At 34.8% G+C, this 14070-nt stretch overlaps 1 protein-coding gene across 9 annotated transcripts in view; it reads left to right on the top strand.

Annotated features, from left to right (window-relative positions):
• Positions 1 to 14070, top strand: part of XRCC4 (X-ray repair cross complementing 4) — a 310135-nt gene that overhangs the window by 63115 nt on the left and 232950 nt on the right. For 8 of the 9 annotated variants that reach the window (XM_054555079.1, XM_024246673.3, XM_024246676.3 and 5 more), the window contains exons 2-3: positions 3836 to 3984; positions 9988 to 10163. In XM_054555079.1, coding sequence (XP_054411054.1) covers positions 3846 to 3984; positions 9988 to 10163 — 315 coding nt within the window. In that variant the 5' untranslated portion in view covers positions 3836 to 3845. Of the gene's footprint in view, positions 1 to 3835; positions 3985 to 9987; positions 10164 to 14070 lie in introns of those variants that run through there. The other variant, NM_001132650.2, reaches the window with a different exon arrangement.

A 14070-nucleotide genomic window follows, 5' to 3' on the forward strand; every position in this document is an offset into this window, starting at 1 on the left:
TTGATGGGGCTATAAGGATTACTTTATAATGTTTTTTTAAAGGATCATCTAGTAAGAGACTCATGCTCTGTAATTAAATAACAGTTGTAATGTTTTCATGTTGGAAGTTTGTGCTTTGTTCCTGATTCTGACTTTTTATAATGTTTTCTCTTTGCATATTTATAATTTTTATGTTATTTCTCTAGTTTTGTTTATTAGCTTCTACGGTATAAGCATCTTTTAACGAAGCTCACAAAATCAGTTTTACAGTATCAGGTGTTACATTATTAGAACAAATATAGGTATTTGCTTGAACTAAGTAATATGTGTCATTTTACAGTCTGATAAATTTGAAGTCAATCTGGGCAAGATTCTAGAGTGATTTACCAGAAGAATTGCTTTTGGATTAAAAGAAAAAGAACCTATCATTGTTATAAATAAAAGTGGGATCACTAATTAACAGTTTTAATTTCTTTTTTGTTGTTGTTGTTCTTTTAAATAGCATTGATAGACTGGTAAAGTAGATAGATTTTTCCAAGGATTCTCCTTACATTCTAGTGACTTGGAAATATAAGTGGTGTTCCCACGTAGTGTTGATGATTGATGTCTACTTGAGGGTGTTTCTAATGGCAGACTATACAGGTCTATGCCTGAGCTTGTCCTGCTCAACATTTTATGTGCATGACTTGAATACTTAGAAGAAGAAGTTTATCAGATTTCTAGATGACAAGGTCAGAGAGATAATAAACGTGTTGGGTCACGGGAACAGAATCACTATTCAATGCAAACTTAACAAGCCAATATAAAACATAAAATTGAACCTTAGCAAACACATCAGACAACATCAACAAAAACTACAAACAAAGGATAGAGTAAAAGTGACTTAGTAATAATATACGTAGAAAAACAACTAAACAAGGTTTAGTTGATATTAAACTCAAATAGGAATTTTTAGAATGATGTAGCTGCCAAAAACATAACAAAATACCCTCAACACAACCCCATCACTCTCACTATGACTAAAAACAATAATTAAAACTGAATGTGATATTTCCTTGAAATTATAGAAGTGCACTATTTAGGATGAAGTAATAGTCTTTGTCTATTTTTTAATTGTTTATAGAACAACTAGACTACCAGTTGGGACTCAGTGAACTATGCTTTGAGTGGCAGAGATTAACTGTAGAGAATTTTGTGGAGATTAATCAAACTAGTGAGGGTATCAGAAATCATCTTATAAGAACTGTTTTGACTTTTAGCATATAGTCTTAAGAAGAGGCCTGTCGTGTGTAAGAGGATTTATACTTAATCTGTATGAACCCTACTGGTATTACTAGGAAAAATGGGTAGAATTCATGGGTGACAGATTTGAAATAATTTTAAATAAATCCAAGGACAAGTATTTGTGGAAAGCCTTCTTTGGGACAGGCATAGACTTTTCATATCCTCGGCAGACATATCCAGAAGTCAGCAATAGGGCATAGGAGATCAGATTTGGAAACTTTTTTCTTGTAACTTGATCCAGAATCAGAACTGGCTATTTTGTTTCCCACACGTCTCATATGATTGCAGAATATAAGCTTGGTTAACGACCATTTGATGGGAGACTGGAAATAAAAGTCTTAGTTTTGTTTTAGAGTAGTCTTAAAACAACAGCTCCTTATCTGGCAATGCTGTCACACGGCAGAAGCTCCCTAAGCATACCTCTTTCATGGTCCAACCCTGTTTCTTTATCTGGTAACTTTAGAAGTCTGGTTTTTCTTAACTTCAGATCTACTAGACTTCTACATTCCTACTGACAAGCAAAGTGCTGTGGTAAGAAGAGCAGGTGGTGGATTTGAGTCCTTGCACCACCACTTAGTGTGTGATCTTGAGTATTAAACTTTACCTCTGGTTTTTTATTCATACAATGAGGATCCTGTTAGTTGCTATATTCATAGGGTTCCAGTAGAGATAGAGCTGATATATATATATATATATGTCAACATATTTCCATTAATTATAGTACTTAATAGATTATTATTTAGTCACTAAGAATGCTAGGTGTAAAACTCTGTGCCACCATGAAAAAAGCTGTTTATAAGATTTATTTAAACATGCATGTCTGTGGATAAAGACAGAGGGAAATGTTCAGGTAATCATTGTTTTGGGAAGGGCAAGATTAGGTTTTTAGAATTTTTATATTATATGGATGTCTGTTTGTTCAAGTAATGAAGTTCTTGTGCAGGTGCAAAGTACTTAACAAATGGATGATGATGATCTTAGATCTGACTCCCTTCTAACTCTAACTTCTAGTATTACATTGTGTACCCCTAATTCTTATTTTCTTTATTGTATGAAGTAAAAAATTGGCCAACATGAAAACCATGGAAAATGTCTGCAAGAATGTGCAGTAATCAGAATTCTCATACATCAGTTGTAAACTGGTACAACCCTTTTAGAAAAATATTTGCTGTGTAGTACCAAAACTGAATATATCCATATCCTCTGATCCAACAATTTTACTCTTAGGTATATACTAAACAGAAATGCATATGTATTTGCTAGAGTGTTTCTGCCAGCACTATTTGTAGTAGTCAAAATCTAGAAAGTACCCAGATGCCTACCACTAGTAGAATGGATAAATAACCTGTCTTGTACTCATATAATAGACTACTATACTGCCCTGAAAATCATCTATCACTGTAACACATAGTGTGGATGAATCTTTCAAACATAATGTTGAGCAAAAGAAGCCAGACACAAAATAGAACATGCTGTATGATTTTATTTACATAAAGTACAGAAATATTCAAAGCCCTCATCTCTGTTAGAAGATAGGATAGTGGTTATTTGGAGAGGCCAGTGGCTAGAGAGGAGGGAGTGTGAGAATGAATTTTGGGGTAGTAGTGTTCTGCTTCTTGATCTAGGTACTACTTACATGGATTTGTTCAATTGTAAAATTCATTGAGTTGTACTTTTGTACTTTTGATACATGTACTTTTCTGTCTATATATAATACTTAAATACAAAACTTAAAGAATGCAGAAACATTTATTGGCCTCAGGCTGTGATAATCTGATGCAACTCATCTCTATTACAGAGTGCCCGTGTCTCAGTGGATAGGGTGTTTCAGTCACTGAGCCTGGGCATCTCTGTCTTAGCCAAGGCATGACTGGATACTGCCAGCTGTTGGGTTCTGAGATTTTTTTTTTCCCCCATTGAATTATGCTGACTCAACTTTTTCGTTCCACACGGTGTCTCCAGACAGAGACTAAGATACTTGGTCAATTTTATCCTTTCTAATTACTGTACTATTTCAGTAGTGAGATCAGTTCCAGGTCATTCTCACAAGTTCTTGCAACCATTTCTTTTGTGGTAGAAAAAGAGCCTATTGAATCTGGGGGAAAAGAAGTGGTAAAATTTACTCTGCATATTGTTGAGATGATAATTTTTTGTTTTTTTTTAGTAGAGATGGGGTTTCACCATGTTGGCCAGACTGGTCTTGAACTCCTGACCTCAGGCAATCTGCCCGTCTTGGCCTCCCAAAGTGCTGGGATTACTGGTGTGAGCCACCATGCCCAGCTGAGATGATAATTTTTATCTTCATTACTTGGACAAATCATTTTCCATTTATGGGCCTCTGCTTTTCTCATCTGTAAAAATTGTGAATTAGTATTGAAGAAAACTATGAATTTACTGAATGTATTATTTACTGAATTTAGTGGTTCAATCTAATGGTTGAACCTATTATACAGTTTTTTTGTTTTGCTTATTTTCTTATTTCCTTGGTGTTTGTGTAGCTGAGAGGCCAGTACAGAAAACATTATTTGAGTTAGTTTCTTTTAAAAATATTAATTGTGTTCTCCCGTTACAGGTATTAAGAAATGGAGAGAAAAATAAGCAGAATCCATCTTGCTTCTGAACCCAATATAACTCATTTTCTACAAGTATCTTGGGAGAAAACACTGGAATCTGGTTTTGTTATTACACTTACTGATGGTCATTCAGCATGGACTGGGACAGGTAATATTAAAAACAAAGTTTTTAAAAGTAAAATTTAAGTGTGCTATTCTTCAGTCCTCAGGGATACTTTTTCCAATAGATATTGGGTAAAACTGATATTAATTTTACTTGCTATTGCTGTCAAATTTATATACAGGTTTGCAATATTTAATGCCACTTTCTATATTTAATAGTAATAGAAAAACAAACGTGTCATAGAAAATTCTGGTTACCATTTGAATCTTAGTAACTTGGATTTGTTCAGAGTTTTAAAATGATCTCTTTATAGAAAATATAAATAGTGCTTTCTAAATATATCTTTTCTCAGGATGGCAGGGAAGAAGTCTGGGGCAGAGGAAGGAGATTGGTTAGGTAAATGGGTATGTGTTGCCTTGGGGCAATGGGGTAGTGGTGGGTTATTTATTTATTTATTTTCCCCAATGAACATGTATTACATTTGTAACAAAACAGGACCAGAGCCTAAAAATTTGTAATGCAAGGTTCACACCCACATTTAGGATCTTGGCTGTGATTTTAGGAAATAGATTTTTTTTAACTCTTTGGTGATAATATTTTAAAAATGCTAATGACCCTCAAATCGTGTATGGAACATGGTGGATATAAAGTAAAAATATTTAGCCTTATATTTTCCTTGTATACGAAGTTTTAATAGTCTTCTAAAGTATCTTATTGAAATATTTAAAGAACTATTTTTATAATTATGCAAAAGTCTTTTCTAGAGTTACGTTGTGAATAATGTTTTCTGTAAGATAATTTTTACGTGTTAATTTACATACTATTTATATCTTCTATTAACTTTAGAAATATTTCTCTAGAATTTGTTACCATGATTATTATATCATCTTTAAAATTACAATACATTGTAAAATTTTGTTTCTTTCTTGAGCATTATGAATTATGTTATACAACTCAGTCAAATTGAATTTATACTTACAGAGTTTCAAAAAAATTGTCTTTTTTGACACAGAACAGGTAATGTTGATGTAGGGATTCCTGTAAAATAAAGAATTTTCAGGGGTACTATTTGCAGTACTTATTGTGATACCTGTTTAATCTACACATTTCTCTGTAAGAGAAATCAGAAATCAGAAATCAGAAATCAGGTTGGTTGTTGCAGTTCAAGAGTAGAAGATTTGTCAGCTTAGTTTTATGTATGCCAGAGAGATTATATCCAGAAGACAATATTTCTTGTTTTAGGGCGAAGGGTGTATGAGGCTAAAGACAAGGGCAATAGATTAATGCTGGTCATCTGGGTGAGAAGAACGGTTCTAACAACACAGCTTGGAAGCAAGTCCTAGGGGAAGTGGTTGCTTGTATGTAAGGAATACTGTATTTATAACTTTAGATATTTCTAATTGGCAAATGACATATTCCGTATACTAAGTTATTGTCAGACAGATGACCTTAAGATGTTTCAGGAGCCTTAATTATCAAAGGAAGAGGCTGAATTCTAATCTAGTCCGTAAGCCTCATTCACCAAGATAAAAATCAATGATAATATGTTATTTGAAATTTTTTAATCATTAAGTATTGGGGGGAAAAAGAACACTCCATTAACTCTTATCTCTTAATTTAACCAGAAATGTAAGTTAACCTTACATTTATGGAACATTTCGTTTATATCATACAATTGTGCTGGCATCATTCTTAATAATATTAACATGAATTGTCATTTCACTAGATGGTACTGATCTATACTGAGGGTAAGAGACACATTTGGTTTGTCAACACTCTATGCAATTATCTAGACCAGTACCTACCAAATACATTCTCAATGAATACTTTTTTGATTGAAAGAATGAAAGGATGTCTCAAATATATAAAACTGGTCTGCGAAAAAAGAAAATAAATTGTTCATTTTAGAGTTAGCATGTTTTTGAATGAAAACTCCAGTTTTATATTTACTTATTGTTGACATTTGTCATAACTGCAGTATATTCTACCATTTATTTTTTAGCTAATGGAATTTAGTGTGACAAAAATGTGATATCAAACTTACATATTCTCTGGTGGATTGTTACCATTTTGGCTTCCTGTACCAAATAAACTTGAAAACAGAAAATTTATAGTGCACTATGTGGTCATTTTATTTTCAAAAATATCTAATAATGTTTAAATCTCTCATGTGTTTTATGCCTTCATTCATTTCTGTTTTCTTGTTTACATATCAGGGACAAAATAGGAAATCAAATAATATAACACTGTGCCCATGTTTAGTTAAGGCTTATTCCATAAATGTGATCTGGTACTTTACATGTAGACAATAACATCACTAAGGACATTGAAACAATTAAATAATTGAAACATGGAAATGGATTTCCTTCCTATACCTCATCCTGTTTTTTTTTTGTTCAACATTTTGATTGCTGCAACCTTCAATTTGGACAATTTTTTTTCTCTTTTCATTTGAGTGAAATTAAAAGGATGTAAGTTTCCTTTTAATCTCCCCCACACTAAACTCACTGATTTCCATTAGCAATGTTTTATCTAATGAATGTTTTTGAGGTCCGATTATCTAATTATCATGTGGTCTATCATCACATCAATATTACAGGGGGTTATATCGCAGGGTTAAGTCACAAAGTGGGTTAATGATCGATGACTCTGACTTTCATAAGAATTCTTATTGGCAGTAGGAAACTTATATCACCCATCTCTGGAGTGGTTTGAAGTTTATTAAAGAGTAAATTAAACTTTACTAATTGTTTTATTATCCACTAATTAGATCCACTTATAATTATCTTGAGTGTAAATATTTTTTGACCTATATGGAAATAGTGACAGAACTCAGTGGAAAGAGGATTTTAATAAATCAAGCAGTGAAATGGGTTTATGATGCAATACCAACTAGAATCCTAATGGTGTGATAAGACTGTATGTGTTCTGAGCTCCAGTACAAGCTTAGGATGTGTGCAGGCTTTTGGCTAGTTATATATAGGTATCTGAAGGAAAAAAATCTTCTTTCCTCACTTACGTCTTCATCTACCTATAAACACTGCAAAAGTGATGCTTTTCAGTGTTAAAGTGAGTCTCAGTCTGACTCCTACCAGTCTGACAATGGTTCCTTGTCTTTTGGTCATGTTGACCTGCTCATGTTTTATGCCTTATTATGTGGTTCAGTTGCATTCTTGCTGAATTTTATTATTTCCATTGCCTTTATTTTTGGTCACTGAAGTTTTAGAGCATCGCGTGCTTACAGCTATACTTTTTCCAGATGTTCTTGGCACAGAATTCAAAACTGGTGACCAGGTTGGTTTTTTAGGTTTGAAGCCCTATGTAGGCAGTCACATTTCCATGTTTACTTTTATAGGAATTTTTCAAGTACGTTTTTGAACAAATACCTGTTTTACATAATTAATTTCCTTTCGTATGTTTTTTTCTCCTTCAAAAATTAAATATTCCATAATAATCAGCACAGTATTTATTAGGAGAGGAAAATAAGAGGATATCTTGGATGATAACTGACAAGATATCTAAAATGTTGTCTAAGATATTAGCACTTGAATTTGAGCTCCATAGGCTAGCATTTTTGGAATGAATGAATGATTACATATTTTCAGACAGGTATCTTTTCATTTTAATGAAATTTAGAATACTTTTAACTAGATGCTTTTTAAATAGATGTTCTCTATTTTCTTTTGTGTTTTCTTCAAGTTTTTCTATGGCTGCATTAAAGATGGCATCTACAAATTTATTTCCTGTTTCTCTGTGAAATAACTGTTCTTCCTAGGTATTGGTGAGTTAAAGTTAGGTAGTTACTTTTTAACATAATGCAAACACAAAATATGAAATTATTCCTTAAATAGGAAGCATTTATCTTCTTTTTTTTTTTAGGAGAGCTGCTAGGGCATTTGAAAGATCAATAGGTTTGATAGTGATAATCATATTAAATGTGTCCGCTTCCAATAGAGAAAATGTGAAAGTGTTTTAGAAGCTGTTAATATATAAATATAAGCTATTTTTATTCTTACCTCCTTTCAAAGGTTGTGTGAAGTATGAGAATCATATTTTATTATCAAAACTTGTTATCAAAAATTGATCATATAAAATATATTGGTACCTTGCAAGACTCCCTTTTTCATTTACTGTCATGGATCTTCCAGACACTCGATAGCATAGAGACCAAAGGTATGAAAATGTGTCTTCCATTTTAGGGATTCTTTAATCATGATTTCCTTATATTCTGTAATATTTTATACTAATGTTGTTTTTCAAAATTATGGATGGAAATAATTTATCCAATGTTTCATGTCTCTGCTTCACCTCAAAATAAAACATCCAGAGAGATATGAGTATTAATCCCAGCTTCACCAGTTACTTACTACATCACCCTAGACCATTACTTGATCTCTGTGAGCCTCAGTTTTCTCTTTTGCAAAATGAAAATAATATCTGTTTTTCAGTTTTATAAGGAATTAAAATAGATAAGTGTAACGCATAAGTATGAAATTATACAACCATATGGGACTTTTATCATTACTGTGATAGCCTAAATTAACACAGGAAACCATCCAACCACACACACATTCCAACAAATACGAGATTGAATCTTGTAATTTTAAAAGCAAACAAATATGCAGACCCATTGCCACTTTTGAGTGGAAGAAAGGGAAAACCTCAGACACCATGTTTGAAGAGCTATTTCAAAACCAAAGTAATTGATGGGAATTAAAGCTTACTTGTAGATTCATGGAATATCTGAACTAGATATACTTCTAGATGACAGTGAGTGTAATGTTTGAGTGAGGTGGAATGTTGAGGCTTCAGACCTCTTAGGGAATTGGAGTTGAGCTCTCAGCATAAAGAAAGGAACCTGGAAAATATATGCTGTTAATAAAATAATCTTTTAAAAAAACTACTACTCTCTGTCCGGAGGATGCAGCATAAAAATAGAACAATCCCTAAGGACTATGAGTGAATAAAAGTCTCAAGAAAAATCAGAATCCTAAACCTGTGTTATGTGTGGATGGGAGGTTTAAAATGGAACACTTTGCCTCAAGTGTAAAAATCAAGGTGAGAAATTAACTTTCAAAACTAGTCCCAAACTGATAAAACTTGTAATGACCCCCAGAAAGGCAAACCAGCAACCTTCATTTAAGACCACTTCTTCCCAGAGCATTGCCACTTTGGCTAGAGGCGAGCTGTATTCAAATGTTACAAAGCATGAAAGGAAAACAAGTAAAACAAGAATTTTTCCACAGATAGAAGAAACATAATTTATACCCCAGGAGCCACACATAAATACAGAAATGAAAGAGATCTTAAAATATGTTTATTTAAATATTTAAAAGAAGGGTAGGATAAGAACAGGATATAATGACAAAGGAACAAAGATAATATCTAGAATTGAAAATATAATTATTGAAACAAAAATCTCAATGATAGATAAAACATCAGCTTTAAAAATACCTAGATAAGAGAATTGGAAACGATCTCTAGTATAGTATGTGTTGCAGAGGAGATACTCAGTACATTTTAGTTTCCTTCCCATTCTTTCCTTATCATCTCCTTTCATCCATATTTTCTGATGTTGGCACATGATATTAGAATAATGAGCTCCACTTTTGCTTTTGTTTTACTCTGCGCATATGAGTGAGAAACACAGTATAGGCTATTGAATCTTTGATGCAAGGAAGAAAGATGTTATAAAATACTGAGCTTATTATTCATTGTAGGAAATTATCTGACTTTGACCTAAGAGCAGTTACACAAAGTGGGAGTTTCTGTGATAATTTACAATGTGTTTCATCTGAGGACAGAGAAAGACTGTCAAGGGTTTAATGTATTTCACATGAGATGTGAGTCTAAATTAATGCATTTCTCAAAAATTGCTAGTTCAGTAAAAAGGAATAATTTGATTTGAAAATGTGTAGTATAGGGATTGATTTTACTTGTTTACGTTTCTGTTACTTGCGATAAATTAGTACTAACAGATAAACTAATATTTTCTCATGTGTAGTCATTTACTTTTCATTTTAAAACTTTTGTTAATATTTCCCATAGTTTCTGAATCAGAGATTTCCCAAGAAGCTGATGACATGGCAATGGAAAAGGGGAAATATGTTGGTGAACTGAGAAAAGCATTGTTGTCAGGAGCAGGACCAGCTGATGTATACACGTTTAATTTTTCTAAAGAGTCTTGTTATTTCTTCTTTGAGAAAAACATGAAAGATGTCTCAGTAAGTAAAACTTTCCAAAATGTTACATAGTAAAATGTCAGAGCACTTATTGAGGAATTATATTTAAATTTAAGTAACTACTATATTATTCCCAGAACACCTCAGAAGCAAAGCTTGAAAAGTACTTGGTTTCCGAATTAGAAGAATACTTCAAAGCTAAAGTCATTAAATATATTAATGAATCATGAAAAATAATTATTGGAAAATGTATTTAGTTTTTAATGCTTGAAAAATTTTAAAGTATTACAGAGTTAATTATACAAAAGAGTAATCTTGAAAAAGGTGAGATCAGAAGTTTTAGGCCATCGTGACAGGTCTTATTGAAATAAGTTTTGTGAAATATTGATTTTAAGAAATAAAATAATATATCTTTGAATATAGAATAATTATGACTTATTTTCTACTTTACTAGAGTATATTTGAAATTTAAAAATACATAGTAAGGATTAAGGATACTTTATATTGTCAGATTTAAAAATATTAAAATAGAAATAACTTGAAGCCTAAGCTTTGCAAACAAGAGTATCTGCTACTTATTCTGCTCAGTTCCTGCACCAATTCAGATCAAGGCAGGTGGTTTATTTATTAAAGTCTTGCACTAATTATTTGTATATTTTACCTAAGTTTAATAGATACTGAATTTGTTTTTTTAACCAGTGGTTTTCAGTCATATATGAGATCTATCATTTCTGAAGGAGAGGGAAGGAAATGTTTGCTACATTAAGTTAACAGACATCTATTGAGAATTTGTTTTAGTGCTCAACTGAGTTTAGGAAATTCTTTTAAAACAACCTTTTAAATTCAGAATAATTAAAGAGATTTCATTAATTAGAGAAACATTTGTAGAAACAAATGGAATCATTATAAATATATATTATCGTGTAGGGAATAATACAGAGAAACTAGCCTTAGTAATTTATATTTAAAATAAACATACTTTTTCTAATTAGCTGCCAATTTATATAAGTTTCAAAATGCTGAATTTCTTAAAATGGTAATTTAAAATAGGTTCAGTAAGAAGGTTGGAACTAGCTACTACAATTTTGTTATTTATCGTAAGTGTTCTTTCCTGTGGCCCAAGCTCAATCAGATGATATTATATGTTACAGAAGTGCAGACTCTTCTAATATTTTGAAGTAGATCATTGCCAAATTGGGATTAATGCCATTTCCCATTCACTAAACATTTGCATGTAACAACTAGCATTATTTTGTGCAGCCATTTTCTAGTTTTTATCTGTTTCACACATATTGATACATAATAAATTCCAAATTAGTGAGGTACATTTTAGAAGGCTGAAAGGCTTTTGAAATTTTTGACATGCTAAAAGATGGGGCTTGGTACAGTTGGCATGTATATTAATCTGTTCTCACACTGCTAATAAAGACATACCAAGGGCTGGGTAATTTGTAACGGAAAAAGATTTAATTGACTCACAGTTCCACATGGCTGGGGAGGCCTCACAGTCATGGTGGAAAGCAAAAGAGGAGCAAAGTCACATCTTACATGGTGGCAGGCAAGAGAACATGTGCAGGGGAACTCCCCTTTATAAAATCATTAGATCTCATGAGACTTATTCACTATCATGAGAACAACACAGGAAAGACCCCTCATTCAGGATTCAGTTACCTCCCACTGGGTCCCTCTCATAACACTTGGGAATTATGAGAACTACAATTGAAGATGAGATTTGGGTGGAGACACAGCCAAACCGTATCATTCCACCCAGCCCCTCCCAAATCTCATGTCCTCACATTTCAAAACCAATCATTCCTTCCCAACAGTCCCCAAGAGTCTTAACTCATTTCAGCATTAACTCAGAAGTCCACAGTCCAAAGTCTCATCTGAGACAAGGCAGGTTCCTTCTACCTATGAGCTTGTAAAATCATAAACAAGTTAGTTACTTCCCAGATACAATGAGAGTACAGGCATTGGGTAAATATATCCATTTCAAATGGGAGAAATTGGCCAAAACAAAGAGGCTACAGGTGCCATGCAAGTTCGAAATCCAATAGGGCAGTCATGAAACCTTAAAGTTCCAAAATGATCTCCTTTGTCTCCATATCTCATATCCAGGTAATGCTAATGCAAGAGGTGGACTCCCACAACCTTGAACAGCTCCACCCTTGTGGCTTTGCAGGGTACAGCTCCCCTCCTGGCTGCTTTCATGGGCTGGCATTGAGTGTCTGTGGCTTTCCCAGGGGCACAGTGCAAGCTGTCGGTGGATCTACCATTCTGGGGTCTGCAGGAAAGTGGCCCTCATCTTATAGCTTCACTAGGCAGTGCCCCAGTGGGGACTCTGCGTAGGGGCTCCAACCCCACATTTCCCTTCTATACTGCCCTAGCAGAGGTTCTTCATGAGGGCCCTGCCCCTGCAGCAAACTTCTGCCTGGACATCCAGACATTTCTTTCTTTTTTTTTTGAGATGGAGTCTCGCTGTGTCACCCAGGTTGGAGTGCAATGGCGTGATCTCCGCTCACTGCAAGCTCTGCCTCCTGGGTTCATGCCGTTCTCCTGCCTCAGCCTCCCAAGTAGCTGGGACTATAGTCGCCCGCCACCATGCCTGGCTAATTTTTTGTATTTTCAGTAGAGACGGGGTTTCACCATGTTAGCCAAGATGGTCTCAATCTCCTGACCTCGTGATCCACCCGCCTCGGCCTCCCAAAGTGCTGGGATTACAGGCATGAGCCACCGCACCCAGCGCAGACATTTGTGTACATCATCTGAAATCTAGGCAAAGGTTCCCAAACCTCAATTCTTGGCTTCTGTGCACTCGCAGGCTCAACACCATATGGGAGCTGCCAAGACTTGGGACTTGTACCCTCTGAAGCACGGCCTGATCTGTACCTTTGCCTGTTTAGCGACTGCTGGAGTGACTGGGATGCAGGGAACCAAGTCCCTAGGCTGCATGCTGCAGTGGGGGCCTGGACCTGGCCCAGGAAACCATTTTTACCGCTGAGGCCTCTGGAGCCTATAATGGGAGGGGCGCCTGTGAACATCTCTGACATGCCTCGGAGACGTTTCCCCCATTGTCTTGGTGATTAACATTTGGCTCATTATTACTTATGCAAATTTCTGCAGCAGGCTTGAATTTTTCCCCCAAATATGGGTTTTTCTTTTCTATTGCATCGTCAAGCTGCAAATTTTCCAAACTTTTATGGTCTGCTTCCTGTTGAATGCTTTGCTGCTTAGAAATTTCTTCTGCTAGATACCCTAAGTCATTTCTCTCAAGTTGAAAGTTCCCCAGATCTCTGGGGAAGGGGCAAAATGCCCCCAGTCTCTTTGCATAGAAAGAGTGACCTTTAGTTCCCAACAAGTTCCTCATGTCCATCTGAGACCACCTAAGCCTGGACTTTGTTGTCGTATTAGCATTTTGTTCCAAGCCATTCAACAATTCTCTAGGAAATTCCAAACTTTTTCACATCTTCCTGTCTTCTGAGCCCTCAAGTCTCTAGGAAGTTCCAAACTTTCCCACATTTTCCTGTCTTCTTTTGAGCCCTCCAAACTGTTCCAGTCTTTGCCTGTTACCCAGTTCCGAAGTTTCTTTCACATTTTCGGGTACCTTTATAGCAGCACTCCAGTCTACCAGTACCAATTTACTGTATTAGTATGTTCTCACACTGCTAATAAAGACATACCCGAGGCTGGGTAGTTTATAAAGGAAAGAAGTTTAAATGATTCATGGTTCCACATGGCTGGGGAGGCCTCATAATCATGGCAGAAAGAGAAGGAGGAACAAAGTTACGTCTTACATGGTGGCAGGCAAGAGAGCATGTGCAGGGGAGCTCCCCTTTATAAAACCTTTAGATCTCATGAGACTTATTCACTTTCATGAGAACAGCACAGGAAAGACCCACCCCTATGATTTGATTACCTCCCACCATGTTTGTCTTATAACATGTGGGAA

Source organism: Pongo abelii, chromosome 4 (assembly GCF_028885655.2).
Source record: "Pongo abelii isolate AG06213 chromosome 4, NHGRI_mPonAbe1-v2.0_pri, whole genome shotgun sequence".
Lineage (NCBI taxonomy): Eukaryota > Metazoa > Chordata > Mammalia > Primates > Hominidae > Pongo > Pongo abelii.